Source organism: Pelophylax lessonae, assembly GCF_965119305.1.
Source record: "Pelophylax lessonae genome assembly, chromosome: 1".
NCBI classification, from domain to species: Eukaryota; Metazoa; Chordata; class Amphibia; order Anura; family Ranidae; genus Pelophylax; species Pelophylax lessonae.
In genome coordinates, this window is record NC_138768.1 from 772,525,451 (window position 1) to 772,544,374 (window position 18,924).

At 40.7% G+C, this 18,924-nt stretch overlaps 1 protein-coding gene across 1 annotated transcript in view; it reads left to right on the forward strand.

The window, feature by feature from the left end:
* SEL1L3 (SEL1L family member 3) overlaps positions 1-18,924 on the forward strand; it is a 155,599-nt gene that overhangs the window by 101,853 nt on the left and 34,822 nt on the right. Inside the window, exons 12-16 of the mRNA XM_082267841.1 lie at positions 2,242-2,361; positions 9,184-9,324; positions 11,155-11,217; positions 12,589-12,762; positions 17,745-17,872. Of these exons, the coding sequence (XP_082123967.1) occupies positions 2,242-2,361; positions 9,184-9,324; positions 11,155-11,217; positions 12,589-12,762; positions 17,745-17,872 (626 nt within the window). The remainder of the gene's footprint in view (positions 1-2,241; positions 2,362-9,183; positions 9,325-11,154; positions 11,218-12,588; positions 12,763-17,744; positions 17,873-18,924) is intronic.

The following is an 18,924-nucleotide window of genomic DNA, read 5'->3' on the forward strand; positions in this document are numbered from 1 at the left end:
GCACAAACACCACACCACCACTGACTGTGACGATTCCTTGGCAGTAGGGCAGACAGCTGTACCTCCGATTGTCCTAGAGAACCACTTCTTTCTGCTGGGTGTGCTGCTTTAGGTGGCAGTGCCTCAATCGCCTCCACGAATGGTACCTCCAGTGCAGGCTCTCGAGCCTAAACCCCCTGGCACGGGAGGGGGGGGTGCTCAATCTGTGGTCCATGGGGGAGCCCTGGGGGGTGCTATCCTCCTCCTCCTCCTCCACCAGATCTGGAGAGCCTGGGTGCTGCTCTGCAGATGACATGGCCATGGTGGTGACCTTAGTATCAATGGTCCATAGTGCATTGTGTCTTGGCAGGGTACCAGATAGTTACACTGAGCTGTCCTGACTGGGAGCACCTTAAAGAGGAAGGCACGGCACTCCCCACAACAGGCCCAGGATGTGAGAGCTAATCTCAGGACTCCGACATACAGAGACCAAGGTTTCTGTGATCCTAGTGCAGCACACCGTCCAGTGTCTAAAGAAACATCATAGATATCAGGTGATATAAAGTGAATCCATGTCACCCAAGCTACAGGCTGTTTTAATATTTTCTACTGTTTTTAAAAATGTTGAAGGTTTTTTTTTTTTTTGGGAGGGGGGGATGCAAAAATTGGATATCCCCAAACTATCCGACCAACAAATAGTTTATACTCTTAAAACCAATACTGGTTCTGCACTGCTCAGTTAAGATTTTTTCTTAAATCGTAAATTGATATTGAAATAGATTCTGCCAAATTTAGCTTTAACTAGCACAGTTTATCTGGTTGGTAATGATTTATGATTCTTTAAGAACTGGTACACCTTTCTTTATTTTTGCTAAATAAACCTTAGAACTAGAGCTGTGGTCTCTTGGTATTTATAGCTTATAATGAAAATCTCTTGCATCTGACTTGAATAGATGTTAAGTCTCAGTAAATGGTTTTAGTTAAGTCAGTGGGGCATCATGGCCAGCCTTGAAAAGATGTTGGCCAGAAGAGGCTGTAAACACTGGGGGAGGCCAAGGCTCCAGTACTAAAGTAAGTAAGTAAGCAGCAGGAGGGGGTTGATGCAGTTTAGCTTAGAAAGGTGAGAGGGTTAATATAAAGGTGCAGGTGGCCATCCAAGCAATACTAATGAGTATAAAAATTTAAAAAATTAAAAGACTTTAAACCTGCCACAAAAAAATATAACGAACCACCAATTCAAATTTAACACAAGTATCATTTTTTTACACACAGAACTCTATAAACAAGCCTGAAATAGGCCCAAAATATAGAAAAAGTGTATACATAATAATTTTGCGTACACATCCAATATTGTCAACGTGTTTTGTGGATATTCCGCTATTTCGGGACTGGAATGCACACCCTATCAATAAAACAAATGGATTTAGTAAATGGGGTAATACACACGAGGACAGTAAAGTTCAATACATAAGTACAGAATATCTCTAATCTCATAATGATTGTATATTAAACTTTACTTTTCTTGTATTTATTACCCTATTTACTCAATCTATTTGTTTTATTGATAGAGTGCAGGATTGTGGACTTGGAGAAGCCACTGGGCAACTTAGTCTGCAAAATGCATTGACAATATTGGTCGTGTATTGATATACGGTAGTCCATAACACTGTGCAGCAATTTTATGCATACACTTTTTGTATGATTTAGGCTTAATTTCAGGCTTGTTTTTAGCCTTTTGTATTTAATAAAGTTATACAAGTTGTATAAAATTAGTTTTGGTGGTCCGTTACATTTTCCTCGTGGCACATTTATAATAAACTATTGTTCCTTCCTTTTGTGGGCAGCAGGACTGTTCCTATACTTTCTTGATGTGTATTTAGTGATGGTACGCTTTCAGCATTAGTGACTCAGTAGTGACAAAGGGTAGAAAGGAGACGAGGCTTTACATCAACACAACTCATTTAAGTGGCTTTGTGTGCAGGAGCCTGGTGTGTTGAAAATATGGGTTGGGACAGCAAACACTTTCATGCATGCGAGCCAGATAGGGTGTGGTGCTGTTATACTTCACATGTCATGTTTGCTGTGACTTTTTTCTGCAACCAAGCTCCTGTACATTATCTTTCCCTGTGTAAACATTCTGAATATTTGATGCCATTATGCCTTATACACGTATGCTATAGTTATCTAGGTATGCAATCATAATATTAAATTGTAGAATTTCTCCCTTGAAGCTGACTTATACACTTTTATTTTGCCTTTAAGGCATTTGTAGAAACCGTACGGTTAATGGATGACGATATTTTAAAGGAGCAGACCAGGGAGAATGATGACCTGTTTCTGTGGCTTAAACAGAATGCAGAGAGAGGTGATCCATATGCCCAGGTACCATGAACATTATATGCAAAATGCTACCATTTTAATGCTTGCAACACTTTTAAAGCTCGGTTCACCAAGCTATATTGACTATTGATTTCAGTGATTACAACCAGAGGGTGCTGAAAATAATTATTAAATGGCTGAAGATCATTATGGAAACTAACACATGGGTTATAGCTGAATTGGACCTATAGTCTTTGAATTCATCTTAAGTGGTTTGTATGTATTTTTTTTATCAGGAAAAAAAATATTTAACCACTTCAATACCAGGCACGTTCACCAGCTTCCTCCCCAGGCCAATTTTCAGCTTTCAGCGGTGTCTCACTTTGAATGACAATAGCTCGGTCATGCAATGCTGTACCCAAACAAAACTTTTATCAGCTTTCTTTTGGTGGTATTTATTCACCACTAAGTTTTTTATTTTTTTCTGAACAAATAAAAAAAGACCGAATTTTTAAAAAGGTTTTCTTAGTTTTTGTTACAAAATTTTGTAAATAAGTAATGTTTCTCCTTTACTGATGTGCGCTGATGAGTCTGCACTGATGCGGTGGCACTGATGGGAAGCCTTTATAGACACTGATGGGCACTGATAGGTGCACTGATGGGAAGCCTTTATGGACACTGATTGGCATCACTGATGGGCATCACTGATGGGCACAGGTGGGCATCACTGGTGGACACAGGCGGGCATCGCTGATGAGACTGCATTGATTACCAGCGCAGACACCCCCCTGTCAGGAGAGCTGCTTATTGGCTCGCCTCTACTCTACGGGTTGTCAACGTGAATAGAGGAATGCTGATAACCTGCACTTCCTATTTACACTGTGATCAGCTGTGATTGGACACAGCTGATCACATGGCAAAGAGCCTAAGTCATAGGCTCTTTACCATGATTGTAGATGCGGTGTGTCTGAGCGACATACCTCACCCCCAGTCGTTGTGCTGCGCCCCTTCAGGCAGCCCCTCCTGTGCGAACCGACATAGGACATGTCGGTCTCGCGCAGGGCTCGGGGGCACGGGAGAGCGTGCCCTTCGTCCCCGAGATGGTCTGATTCAGTTCAGAACTGATCAGTCATTAGGTCCAGGCCAATGATTTTTGGCCTGGACCTGGTGATCGGTTCTGTCCAATGCCAGACCGTCCTGTGCCTGTGTTTTGTAAACATAGACACCGGATATGCTGCTCTCTCCCCTTGTGGAGGCCTTTTCGGTTCCAGCTTGAGAGGAGAGAGCATCTAGCTGTGAGTACACCAATCATTACACTGACACAACTTCACATAGGCACATTTAACCCCCCTCATCACCCCCCAGTTAACCCTTTCACTCCCTGTCACAGTGCACACTGTATACAGTATTTAGCTTTTTTGCTGATTTCTGTAATAGTGTGCCTTGTGACTTCATTTAGCATTAGCGACCGTTAGTTTCTGTCCCAAATAGATTTAGGGTACCCACCATCCCCCCCCAATAAAGATTTAACCCCCTAATCACCCCCATTTAACCCCTTCATTGCCCTGTCACAGTGTCACTTTTATAGTGTGCAGATATTTTTTTCTAATCACTACATTGGTGTCACAGGTGACGTCAGTTAGCGTTAGCGCTAGTTAGCGTCAATCTAGGACAGCGTCAGATCCCCGCCGCATATTTAGTAATCTAATTTAACCCTTTCATTGCCAGTGCACACACACATACACACACACACGAAAAACCTCCATTACTAGTATAGTGTCTGAACGGATCAATATCTTTGTTCTGATCAGAACTATACTAGCGTCCCCAATAGTTTAGTGTTCCCAAAATGCAGCGTTAGCAGGATCGGCCACGACACCTGCTAGAACCTGCGTTTAGCCCCTCTGCCCAGCCCACCCCACCCAAGCAAGTGCAGTAATCAATAGGTTACTGTCACTTCCAAACCACCACACACAAAACCGCAGTGTTAGTAGAGTCAGGCCTGAGCTCTGCTAGCACTAGCAGTTTTTTTTTTTGTAGCGATTCAAACAGTCCTCGACAACCAGGTGTTTTTTTTACCTGTGAGTCACACTAGGTACCTGTAAATTTATTGGCCAAAATGTCAAGTCAGTGGTATTCTAGTGAAGAGGCCTACTGGATACTGAGCATGACAGATGAGAGCGATGGGGAAGCCTCACGATCAGAATCAGGCGCACTATACAAACCTGTAGAGAGCAGCAGCAACCTGACAGCTCTGACGTGGTCCCTGCTAAGGTCAGGCTTGCCCAACCCCGTTCTTCTGTTGCTGAGATGCAACAACCGCATGGTTCTCGTATGGAGCAGAGTGTCGGTACTAGTGCCGCTCAACCTTCTGGTGAATTGGCAAGCACCAGCGGCATAGTACATCCTGGTCGTAGTCAAACCAGTGTTACTTGGTGACATGGCGAATCCCATAAGTGCAGTTCAAGCTTGTGCACTGGCTAGCGCAAGTAGTGTCCCGCAGCCAACAAGAATTCAAAGACAGGCCCATAGAGCCCATAGTGTCCTTCCTGATATGCTGGCAAATCCTATTTGGGAGCCCACCACTTCTGCAGCGCCCGTATTTCCCCCATTCACTGGCCTACTAGGAATTCATGTGGAAACCGCAAATTTTACTTCCCTTGACTTTTACAAGTTGTTTTTCACAGAAGATCTGTACAGATCTATTGTGAACCAAAGAAATGTATGTGCTGATCAATTCCTTGCCGCACATCCAAATTTGTCCCTTGCCAGAAAATTTGCATGGAAACGTATTACTGTTTCAGAATTTAAAACCTTTCTGGGCCTATCCCTTCTCATGGGTAATTAATAAAAAGAGTGAGTTGCGGTCATATTGGTCCACTGACCCAATTCACCATATGCCTGTGTTCTCTGCTGCCATGGCCAGGGCTCGATACAAACAAAATCTGTGGTTCCTGCACTTCAGTGACAATGAACTCTGTCATCCTCGGGGTGACCCTGGATATGACCGGCTCCACAAAATTCGGCCCCTCGTAAACCACTTCAACCAGAAGTTTGCAGCCTTGTATACACCCCAACAAGCTGTCTGCTTTGATGAGTCCCTGATTAAGATTTTTGGCCGCATTGCTTTCAAGCAGTTTCTCCCCCAGCAAGCGTGCCAGACATGGGGTCAAGATATATAAGCTCTGTGACAGGGCAACAGGCTATACATGTAGGTTCCGTGTTTACGAGGGCAAAGTTAGCACTGTGGAGCCCCCCAACTTCCCACACTACATGGGGAGCAGTGGCAAGGTTGTTTGGAACTTGGTGTCACCCTTATTCGGAAAGGGGTACCATTTATACGTGGACAACTTCCACACAAGCGTGCCACTTTTTAGTCACCTTTCTGAATTTGCAATTGGCGCATGTGGCACCGTGCAATCTAATCGCCAGAGGTTCCCCCAATGGTTTGTAGATACCTGACTTAGACGGGGGAGAGAGCCTTCTTGAGGTCTAACAGATTGCTTGCAGTAAAGTGGAGGGACACACCGAATGTTTTCGTTCTGTCCTCCATTTATGCAGGCCCCTCTGTGTCCACAAATACAACCTTACCGATGATGGGACTGTACTTAATTGCCCATAAGGCCAGACACTGGTACAAAAACGTGTCTGTTTATTTAATTGGCTCTGCTGAATGCTTATGTGCTATACAAAGCATCAGGACGAAGTGGATCCTTCCTAAAATTCCAGGAAGAGATCATGACAGCCCTTCTGTATCCAGAAGATGCTGTGGCCTAAATTAACAACCCAGATGCAGTGAGTTGGCTGCATGAGAGGCATTTTCTGGATGTCCTCCCAAGTACCCCTACCCAAAGACACCCCCAAAGAAGATGTTGTGTCTGTCGAAAAAACGGATATAGGCGTGACATCCGCTTTTTTCTCCCTCCTGTCTTAGCCAACCTGGTCTCTGCACCGGATACTGTTTCCGTCGCTACCACACACTAGTGGAATATTAGTATAGGGTACAGCACGGCACAGTCTAGGGCACACTTACACAGGGTCTCGAAAGATGTTCGATGGCTATCGCATTTTGATAGACCCTAACCTGGAACATTTTAAAGTTACAAAAAAAAAAGTGTAAAAAAAAGTTACAAAAAAAAAATAAAATAAAAAAGCCAAAAATAGTTGTCATTTTATTGAGTTAATTTTCTGTTCTTACTCTACTTTTCTACTTTTACTTTACTTTATAATAGTGTTATACTGTAATGTTTTATTGTTACTTTTTTTCATTGTTAACCATTTTTTACTTTTCAGATACCAACATTCTATGCTATTATAACGTAATGTTTTATTTTTACTGTTTTATTGTTAACCATTGTTTGCCTTGCATGTACGCCCATCAGCTTCCACACTGATTAATATATTCTGACAGCAACAACGTTTGCTGATTGCACTACCGCAGTTAAAAAAAATAGCATACATGGCTTTCATCATGTATGCCCATCATAAGTGGGTGGATGTTGGGCGAATGGTGGGCATACCTGATCAATGTGGATGGAGGAATCTGTTAGGTTCTCTTTTTTCATTTAGCCCACAGGCTGCATGAAAAAAGAAAAAACCCTACAATATATGCCCAACAAGGACCTGCTACTGATACTGATACGTCGCTGGACTTTGAGTGGTCATACCAGGATGATGCCTGCAGATTTAGTCATCATTTTGGTATTGTTTGTTACAGCTAGCGGTCGGCTTACATGTAAAAGCGATCCTAGTGGATAATTAGCTGCTAGACTGCTTTTACAAGCAGTGGGAGGGGACTATCCCTGTCCCCCACCACCGCCTTCCATGGTTTTTTCCGGCTCTCCTGTCCCACCGGGTAACCCGAGAGTGCAGCCGATGGTTCCATTTTCTGACCATAGAGCTGATTGGAGATGAGAATGGCTCCAATCATCTCTATGGCCTAAGATACCGAAAGCTATGAGCATTTCATTACTTTGGTTTTGCCAGATATAAACAGCGCCATTGGGAAAGCATCTTATCACACCATTCTTTGTTTGGTCAGATGCTTTAAGGGCAGAGGAGAGATCTAGAGTCTAATTCCATGAAATTCCAAAAAGCAGAAAACCCCCGCAAATGACCCCTTTTGAGAAAGTAGACACCCCAAGATATTTGCTAAGATGCATGGTATTTTGCAGCTCTCATTTATTTTGTAAAATGAAGAAAAAAATGCATTTTTTTTTTCTTTTTTCAATTTTCAAAACTTTGTGACAAAAAGTGAGATCTGCAAAACACTCAACATGCCTCTCAACAAATAGCTTAGGGTGTCTACTTCCTGAAAAGGGGGTCATTTGGGCGGGGGGGGGTTGTGCTTTCTTGGCATTTCATGGCCTCCGAAACTGTGATAGGTAGTGAGGTGTGAAATCAACAATTTACGCCCTTAGAAAGCCTGAAGGCGGTGTGATTGGTTATCGGGGTCCTGTACGCGGCTAGACTGACAAAAAGTCTCACACATGTGGTATCCCTGTACTCAGGAGAAGCAGTAAAATATATTTTGGGGTGTCATTTCACATATACCCATGGCATGTGTGAGCAATATATCATTAAAATGACAACTTTGTTAAATAAAACCCCCCAAAAAAAAACAAATTGTAATTTTTCTGACACTTGCGGCAAAATATACATTATTCCATGGACTCAACATGCCTCTCAGCAAATAGCTTAGGGTCTCTACTTTCCGAAAAGGGTCGTTTGGGGGGTTTTGTGCTATCTTGCAATTTCAGGGCCTCAGAAACTGTGATAGGTAGTGAGGAGTGAAATCAACAATTTACACCCTTAGAAAGCCTGAAGGCATTGATTGGTTTTCGGGGGCCCTTTACACGGCTCGACTGCCAAAAAGTCTCACCCATGTACAAAGTACTCAGGAGAAGCATCAGAATATATTTTGGGGTGTAATTACACATATACCCATGGCATGCGTGAGCAATATATCATTTCAATGACAACTTTGTGTAAAAAAAAAAAAAAAAGTTTTTTTTTGTTATTTTTCAAATACCTTTACATAATATATATTCAATGGGCTCAACATGCCTCTCAGGAAATTCCTTGGGATGTCTACTTTCCAAAAAGGGGTCTGTACTGCCCTTTTGGCACTTCAAGAAATGAGATAGGCAGTCAGAAAGTAAAAGCTGCGTAAATTCCAGTATATACACCATCGTTTTTAGACTCTATAACTTTTGCAAAAACCAATAAAAATACACTTTTTGATATTTTTTTTGTCAAAGACATGTAGCTAAATACATTTTGCCCTAAATATATGACAAAACTTGAGTTTATTGGATATTTTTTTATAAGAAAAAGTAAAAAATGTCATTTTTTTTTCTCAAAATTTTCGCTCTTTTTTTGTTTATATCACAAAAAATAAAAACCACAGAGGTGATCAAATACCACCAAAAGAAAGCTCTATTTGTGGGGGAAAAAAGGACGTAAATTTCATTTAGGTACAGCATTGCATGATCACACAATTTTCAGTTAAAATCACGCAGTGCCACATTGCATAAAATGGCCTGGTTATTAAGGGGGCAAATCCTTCCGGTCCAGAAGTGGTTAAACAGCCAATGCATCATAGATGCCATAACATAAAGGGTACTTTTTATCATGTAGATTCTTATAAAGAAAAATAAAAACAGTGTAAAATAAATAAAAGGGTATGTACACTGAGATTACATTTCAGTGCTTAATGAATTCCAGATTACAAACACATAATTCCTTTGATACCCAGAGGTAAGCTTTTTCTTCATGCGTTTTTATGTCATGTATCCAGCAACTTGTCATATACTTTTTTTGCTCACCATCACTTTAACAAAAACTTAAAAAGCCCCTTATGCCGATCTTTGATTTGTCTTGCAGCACAGATTGGCCCAAATGCTTTTCTGGGGACAGCAGGGTGTGACCCAGGACACCCAAGCAGCCATAGAATGGTATGAACGGGGAGCTCTGGAGAACGAAGAGCCAGTGCTGATGTATGATTATGCCGTGCTGCTGTTTAAAGTATGTTGTCAATAACTTCTATTCTGTATATGGTCTATGCTTTTAGTAGTTTAGAGAATTGGCCACAAGGAGGCACTAGAGTCCTTCCAATTTCACTATAGATATGCGTAGTTTTCCAGGATTCACACAGGAACATGCTGTAAAACAATGATAATTTTAGATTCATAGATTTCTATGTACAATGAACATGTGTAAGCATAAAAAATAGAGATATATTTATCATTGTATTTAGACAAGATTAACAAAACTTTTGCTTAAGCTTCACCTTTTTTTGGCCAAGATTGAATTTTTGTTAGTCACATTTGTTAAAGTGATTTGCCCAACATTCGCTATTGGAAATTTGCATTAAACAAGATTCACCTGTGCGAAAATTTAATGTAACACGATTTGCCCAACATCTTTTCTTTAGTGGGAAAGTGCTTTACTGTACTGTTAATCCTACTTATCATTCAGTAAATGTAAATTTATTCTGGTATCTCGCAAAACATTTGCCCAATGGAAATATTGCACAATATATAAATGGTTCCCTGTTTTGAAGAAGCAATACTTGGAGTTCCACCCTAAAATTATACTTACCTCCATCTTCTCGCTCCGGGGTCACCTGAAAAATAAATGGATAATCGCAATTTTTTTTTTTTTTTTTTTACTTACCTTGTTTAGAAGAAAATATACTTACCTTACCATCCACTTCCTCCTTCCTCGGTCGCGGCCCGCGCCGTCACTTCCTGGCATGCAATGATTCCTGGGAGCTGAACGTCATCGCTCCCAGGAATCAATGCGCCTGCACCGGCCCCGATGTCAGTTCCGGTGTAGGCGCCGTCATACCTTGCAAAACAGCTTCTGGGCATGCCCAGAAGCTGTGCAGGGATGACGCTGCGGCACCGGAAGTGACGGCGGGGCCGGTGCAGTGCATTGTGGGACCGAAGAAGATGGAAGAGGACACAGAAGAGGATCGCGCTGGCTTCAAGCTGCCCACACCTGAGATGGCAGCGCTGGACAATACATTTTCAAGGTAAGTATTTCTTCTTGCAGGTAAGTGCAACCCGGGACAGATCAGAGGCTATCCATTGTGGAATGTACTAGCCCTGACTGTCCGGGGGTATTTTTATTTAAAAAAAAGTTCAATGGGTGGAACTCCGCTTTAAATTCCTCTTGCTTTCGAGCTTTCTATTTTTTTGTCCATGGGAGTGCCAAACCTATGTTTTTGCTCAATACGTCAATGGTTAATTCAATTATATAAATATGTATATGTATTTTTTTTTTATGACGTCTCCTCTTTCCAGAGCTATCCAGCCCACCATGCTAGGCAGGTTGATACCCACATACCAAGGAAATATGAGTGTGCAGCCCCTTGCTATTTGGATACCAGCTTGCATGCGATAGGGGAATGCTTTTAAGGATTTTTCCCCAAAAATGGTGATCCCCGAAGAACCAGTCCTCATTTTGCCATTTTTGCCAAACCTATGTTTTTGCTCAATACTTCAATGGGTAATTCAACTATATAAATATGTACTGTATATGTATATGTTTTTTTTTTTTTTTTTTTATGGCGTCTCCTCCTCCCAGAGCTATCCAGCCCACCATGCTAGGCAGGTTGATACCCACATACCAAGGGAATGTGAGTGTGCAGCCCCTTGCTATTTGGATACCAGCTTGCTTGCGATTGGGGAATGCTTTTAAGGATTTTTCCCCAAAAATGGTGACCCCCCGAAGCACCAGTCCTCATACTGCACCATGAGTCATTGTGGTTCTTTACATGTATGTACAAATGTATAATGAATACCCTAATATAATGCTTTTATTAATGAATGCTTTTGCTTATGTCTTAAGGGTGATGGTGTGCCAAAAAACAAGAAACTGGCTTTGGAGTTAATGAAAAAATCTGCTTCTAAGGTGATTTTTTTTTTTTTTTTTACTGTAAGTAGAAAACAAGGTATGCTGCCCATATGATCTATGGAGAGCAGGCATATTTTACGTTTGGTTAGTTACCACAATAACTGGTTTTGAAACTGGAAGTGTAACAGCTCCTGGAGACAGTATTTGGTGGGTTAAGTCACTTCTCCATTTTATTTTAGTTCTTGAACCTTCCAGTGGGTGCCTATAATAGTTTGTGTTAGGACCCTCTCTAAAGGCCTTATGGAAGATATCACTCTCTAGATTTTTTTTTATTATCATAAAGAATCTACCAAGGGATCCTGTCACTATCATTCAACTTTGTACAGTAATGGAAGTGGTAGTTGGATGAAATGCAAATGCTGGTGGGGATATGCAAGTTATACAAAACTGAAAATATCAGTCATGATTGAAGTTGGCATTAATAGTACTCTTTTAAAAACATGGAGTCATCCATGTGGTACAAAAGGTAGTATTTCTTTTTTTTTTTTCAACTTTAATATTTTTTATTAAAGGCATCATTGATAAACAAACATATATTGACAATAATATAATTCCATAATAATGAGAACATTGTAGTCACATCTTATTATCCCCAAAAAAAAACCTGATGATGCCTTCACCTATTTTATCCATCATTTACCCTAAAACAAACCATAAAACCAATAGCAGAACAAGACAAAACAAAATTTAAAAAAATGTGCTCCTTTCCTTCTCTTCCCCTCCCCCCCCCCCCCCCACCTTCCTCTCACCCCATGGCAGCAATTTTTTTTCCCCATAGGGTCAATACTCCATGAGAGCTTTTCCTTCTTCCGAGAGAATAAAAGGTAGTATTTCAACTGTATTCACAAGAAAAAATATGTTCTAAAATATAAGCTAAATTCCCACACATTCAGTCTCCTTAAAGCGGTAGTATCCCGCTTTTTGACACTTTTAACTACAGGTAAGCCTATAATAAGGCTTACCTGTAGGTACAATTAATATCTCCTAAACCGGCTCGGTTTAGGAGATATTTGCACTGCATGCAGCCGCTCACGCGAGCGGCGCATGCGCTCTGAAGGTCCGGGGGGACCTTCAGCTTTCCTTGCCGGGAGCTTGCCGGAAAATCACTCCTGCGCGCATGCCAATCACCCGGAAGAGACGCAGCGGGATCATGGCAGTGCCCGCATCGGTGTCCGGGGGTCTGTGTCGGGGCTTCGTTCTAAAGTAAGTAATACATAATGAGCTAGTATGCGATGCATACTAGCTTACTATGCCTTTGTCTTGCAGGGGGTTTTTTTTCGGGTTTACAATCGCTTTAGGGAATTGTGGAACGTTGAAATATGTATTGGGCATGGGTTGAATATCTTACCTATTTGCCTTTTCCCAAAGGGACAAGTGGAGGCTCTGAATGGCTTGGGCTGGTATTACCATAATTTCAAGAAAGACCATGTGAATGCTGTGAAGTACTGGAGCAAAGCTTACGATAAGGGGAATGCCGATGCAGCATTTAATCTTGGAGTTATGCATCTGCATGGCATCTATCCAGAATCTGGAGCCAATGAAGTAAGTAGTGCTGCTCTCTAACTCCATGATGACTAGTTTACTATTTATTACAGGTATTTATATAGAGCACACAACTTTTTTAGCGCTTTACATACTGTACATCAGTCTCTGCCTCCAAGGAGCTTATAATCTAAGATCCCTACCTCACATGCATACTCATACTAGGGGCATTTTAGACAGGAGTACCCAGAGGAAACCCACACAAGAACAGGGAGAACATGCAAAGTCCTTGCAAGTAGTGTCCTGGTTAGGATCCAAACCAAGGACACCAGTGCTGCAGGCAGGAGTGCCAACAGCTAAGCCAATGTGCTGGCAGGACAGTGCAGGGATCGTTGTCATGATGTGCCAAATGAATCAGATACTGTACATGAAGGTAAGGGACCTTTTATCAATAAGGCTGTTATACACATACCAGGTTATTTAATGTATTGCTTTAATTTTGACAAATTCAGGCTATAATTGGGCATTATATATAGTAAAGGAATCACCCATGAATTTATATTTATAAATACTGCTTTTAGCCTTATATATATGTGCAGCCACTGGGAACAGGAGCGCTTCTAGATCAGGGTTTCTCAATCAGGGTTCCATGGATTCCGTGGAATCCTAGGGTTCCTCCATAGGCCTCTCAGGTAAGTTCCCACTAACATCATTAATCATTTTAGCTATCTGTAAGAGGGTAATTCTTCCCAATGACCACAAGTGTGTTCTCCCCACTGACCATCATACTAATGTATCATGACTTGATATATTCATTTATAGAAGGGGTCCCTATGACCTAAAAGTTATTTCAAGGGTTCCTCTGTGTTGTAAAGGTTGGGAAAGGCTGCTTTAGATCCTAATTTCTAAAACTGGTCTTGGTAATCAGGACATTCCTGGGTGAGACAAACACATAGAAGTTGCAGTCTCAATCAAATGTCTTTCAAATGTGTATTTTGTTATTATCAGTGCACTGGCGTTCTGGGAGCACTGAGTATGTAACATGAGTGAGCTCCAATCGTTGCCCTTTGTATGCGGCTTTGGGAACAATGGGTCACTATTTATACATTATAATAGACAATAGCAATGAGAATGGCACTTCAGTGCCTGACAGATGAGCTTTACATTGGTACCAAAGAAGATAAGCTTCAAAGCCACCCCATACATTGTCATGTTATCACAGTGCTCTTTCAGGCTAACACATGCATTGGGTTCAGGGAGAAGTGGTTAGTGTTAGATGAAGGTAAGAAAACAATAAGGACTCCACAGTAATGGGAGCCTGAGGCTATCAGTAAAGTGTATAGCTAGTCATAAGTGGTATGATTATCCTTTTGTTTGGTTTTCTGAGAAACTGTTTACTGGTGTATTCGATGATTGACTTGAGAAATTTAGTTTGAAACAAAAAGAAAGTGTAGATCTCAAATTGTGTGCTTCTAATTAGTTAGTGCCGGTTCACACTACTCCGACTTGTCAGGTGACTTGGTCGTCTGACAAGTCGTGCTCCATTCTGTACAATGGGAACCGTTCTAATAGGAGTGACTCAAGTCCCTCCGACTTAGAAAAAGGTTCCTGCACTACTTTTGGCCGAAGTCGGAGCGACTTGCATTGACTTCCATTATGTGAAGTCAGTGCAAGCCGTGCCGAAGTCGCGGTGCACGGCGACTTGTTCAAGTCGCCCGAAGTCGTGTCGCCATAGTGTGAAACGATTAAGTCACTCCCGTACACTTCTGTATTTAGGGGAATGATTTTGCGAAAACAATAGTCTTTAATTGTGGCAGTCTGTTCCCCATGGTTCTGATACCATCCAACGTCTAATGATGAATTATTTGGGATAAGACCAAAATGCATCAATTGTTTCACATCACACGAGGCACTAATCTATAAAGGTTGCTTCTAAAAGCTTTTTATAATACAAGAGAATGTGAAACCTTTGTTTGCATTATCCTTTCATGCATTCCTGTTCTAGTCATAATTGTTTAAACAAATAAATGTTTATGACCACAAAAATTCAACTTACGGATGTACTTTTTATAGCACCTGTTTATTACTAAAACAAACATAAGCTGACTTTTGCCAATTGAGAACAACATTCATTGTTGTAATTTTGCTAGTTTCGATAAGAAACAAGAAAACTTTCCACCCTATTCCTTTTTTTGGGCTCATTTTGGTCAAAATGATGAGCAATTTATCCAAATCAAATGATGGAAAATCATGTAAACATTTAGAAAACTATAGCTAAACTAAAGCTAACTAAAATCTTACCGCATGTGACCACCATATGGGATGGAGGAGGAGAATAGGCTCTGTCTGTGACCCTTGTATTTGATCAGTGATTGATATTTGTGTGGGTTGTAGGATAAACCAGCTGTCAGGCCCAATGGCTATGGCATATACTCATATTCCATTGTGATCTTACCCTAGCCTGGGCTGTGCATTGGTTCCATCAGAAAAAGTTACTTTATTGTCATCTAAAGCAGTGGTCTCCAAACTGCTCTGGGACCGGATGTGGCCCTTTACTCATCCTTATGAGGTCTCCTAGGACACTATCCCTACCACAGATACAGGTACTTTTGCTTCTACACCAACAATGGGGCATAATTCTTGTCACTGATACCAATGATAAGGCACTATTCATACCACTAACCCCAACAATGGGGCACTATTCTTCACACAGGCACCAATGATGGGATATTATTCCTCCCACTGGCACAAACTGCAGGGCCCTATTCTTCCCACTGCCAAAGTACCAATACCTGGTTTAACCACTTAAGCCCCGGAAGATTTTACCCCCTTCCTGACCAGGGGGTATTTTGCGATTCGGCACTGCGTGACTTTAACGGACAATTGCGCGGTCGTGCAACGCTGTACCTAAACAAATTTGGCGTCCTTTTTTTCCCACAAACAGAGCTTTCTTTTGGTGGTATTTGATCACCTGTGCGATTTTTTTGATCACGCGCTATAAACAAAAAAAGAGCGTCAATTTTGCAAAAATAGCAATATTTTTCACATTTTTTTATATGAAATTCCCCCAAAAAAAAATGTAAAAATCAAAATTTTTTAACATTTTCGGCCAATTTGTTTTATGCTACCTATGTTTGGTAAAAAAAATCGCAAAAAGCGTATTTTGATTGGTTTGCGCAAAAGTTATCCCGTTTACTAACAAAGGGAAAGATTTTTGTCATTTTTGTTGTTTTTTTTTTTAACGCGTAATGACGGCGATCTGCGATTTTTTTTTGCGGTACTGCGACATTGGGGCGGACAGATCGGACCCTTGACTGACATTTGTGACACTTTTGGGGTTACCAGTGACATTTCTACAGTAATCAGTGCTATACATATGCACTGTTACTGTAAAAATACACTGGTAGTGAAGGGGTTAATTTTATTTGGGAGGGAGGGGCTGTGTGTATCCCTAGGGGCGTGCTTTCTACTGTGATTGGCTGTGGCTTGAGCTGTAAGGACACTGATCAACGGATCTACATACTAGATCCGTGTGATCAGTGTCTTTACAGCGAGGAGAATGACAGGTGGCTTGTTTACACAAGCTGCCTGCCTTTCTCCCTCTCCCCCGCCGATCGCCGAGTGACCGGCGGACATCGGGTCCGCTGGTCACACGCGCGGGGGGTTCCGTGACCACGCGGGAGCGGGAGCGCGCCTCCGGCGGTGCGCGCTCGCTCCCTAGACCCTCACAAGCTAGTGACGTAGCCCTACGTCACTTTGCCTGTGAGGGGCTGACTGCCGACGTAGATCGGCGTTAGGCAGTCGGCAAGTGGTTAATGATCATGGTATCACTGTGCTTGATTGACCAGCAAACTCGCCTGACCTTAACTCCATAGAGATTCTGTGGGGTATTGTCAAGAGGAAGATGAGAGATACCAGATCCAACAATGCAGATGAGCGGAAAGCCACTAGTAAAGCAACCTGGGCTTCCATAACACCTCAGCAGTGCCACAGGCTGGTCCCCGCCATGCCGCATTGATGCAGTAATTCATGCAAAAGGAGTCCCGGCCAAGTATTGAGTGTATACTTTACTGTATATGGACATACTTTTCAGGAAGCCAACATTTCTGTTGGCCTACTGAAAAAATAAAAATAAAACATTTATTTGGGCTTATGTAATATTCTAATTTTCTGAGATACTGAATTCCGGGTTTTCACTAGCTGTAAGTCATACTCATCAAAATTAAAAGAAAGAAATGCTTAAAATATTTCACTCTGTGTGTAACACATCTATATAAAATATAAGTTTCACTTTTTGAATTGAATTGCTGAAATAAATTAACTTTTTGATGATATTCTAATTTTAACAGATGCACCTGTATAATTAGTGTGTTGGCTGTTTACTTTAGTGAAATTATATTCAAAATTGCAGCAGACATAACAATTATTTCATAAAGCATCAGAAAACATTGCAAATGTTTGCTTAGTTAGTGCACAAGTTTTTTCCCGTTTATACAAACGGCATTTAAAAAAAAAAAACAGGCAAATTTCTGTTTTTGCAAAAATGGTCAGTCTTTTGCACCAGTGTATGTGTATCAGTGTTTTCACTTAAAATGTTTTCACATGCTTATGCTGTCCATACACATAACAATACTTCTGTTCACTATAACAATTGTATTAATGAAAGAATAGGATTTCAGAATTCAGGTGGTTAGATCAATAATAAATCTTTTATTCCAAAAAGTAAAAAATTGTGGACCAATTTATCTTTATTCTTGCTGTGTTGAACAATCATTTTTGCAAGAATATTAGAAATGATTGTATTCATAATCTGCTATTAAACTTTGTGATGACCGGAATTAGTTGCTAAATCTTAGTACTGTGCAGTCTGTTCTATTCATTCTGTTTGGAATGAATAAACATGTATTAAAGCCTTAACACTTATTGAATTATACATTTCTCAAAACTATAAACCATGAATTTCAGTGGAATTTATATATACTTTAACTTGTCCAATGTCATTTATTAAGTAAACTACTAAAATCAATATTTCTTGCTCACAGACACGTGCCTTTGAATACATGTCTAAAGCTTCAGATGGGGGCCATATTGAAGCCTCCATTAACGTAGCACAATATTTAATCATGGGGAGTTTGAGGAACATACAGAGAAATCCAGAGGCAGCCGTAATGTAAGTAAAACGTATAGTATTATTTGGTATATTATAGTCGTGTTTGTTAACTCTCTTACAGTGTTAATTTCGTCGGCTAAAACCGACTAAAACGTTTTCGTCGACTAAATTAACACAATTTTAGTCGACTAAAATATGACTAAAACTAAAACAATTCAGATGTCTAAAATACAACTAAAACTAAAATGGCATTTTAGTCAAAAGACTATAACTAAAACTAAATCAAAATTTGCTGCCAAAATTAACACTGGTGCATGCTCAAAGCTTAATACCATAAATAATAACATATTAGATTTTTCACTCCAGGACCAGCAGTAGCATATTATATAATGAGTTTGGAAATTGTAGAGAAATGCTTAAATAATGCATTACAAATTACAATTGAACTACACCCATTTGATTATAGATGACTAAAATGAGTTATATTTGACTAAAATGTACTGGAGTTTTAGTCGACTAAAATGTACTGGAGTTTTAGTCAACTAAATACGACTAAAACTAAAACACTTGCAGAAGACTAAAATGGGACTAAAACTAAAATGCCATTTGAGTCCTAAGACTAAGACTAAAACTAAATTGAAATTTGCTGCCAAAATTATCACTGCTCTCTTAAAGTATGTACCCCTTTTTAAAAGGCCACGGTGACCATGCGCTTTCTAGTGTGGCCCCACTAGCAGTACCTTTTAACATTTATTTCCGGTACCCTTAAATGTCTTTAAATGTGTTCCAAGCAAACCATTATGTTTTTAAATATCTAAAAAGAGTTACTGATATCCATATGATATATGATTTATTGGATAGAATGCTAGGCTACTGTGATGAAGCAGAAGTATCTCCTGAGTTGACCAGAGTACTCCCTGCAGTACATATACTGCTGGTAGAGAGCCAATGTACAATACAAGATAAATAAATATACTTTAAAACAGGGCTCAAAATTTCAAGTCATGAGCTACTAGCCAGGCCTTAACCACTTGCCGACCGCCGCACGACTATCTACGTCGGCGGTCAGCCCCTCACAGGCAAACTAACGTAGGGCTACGTTGCTTGCTTGT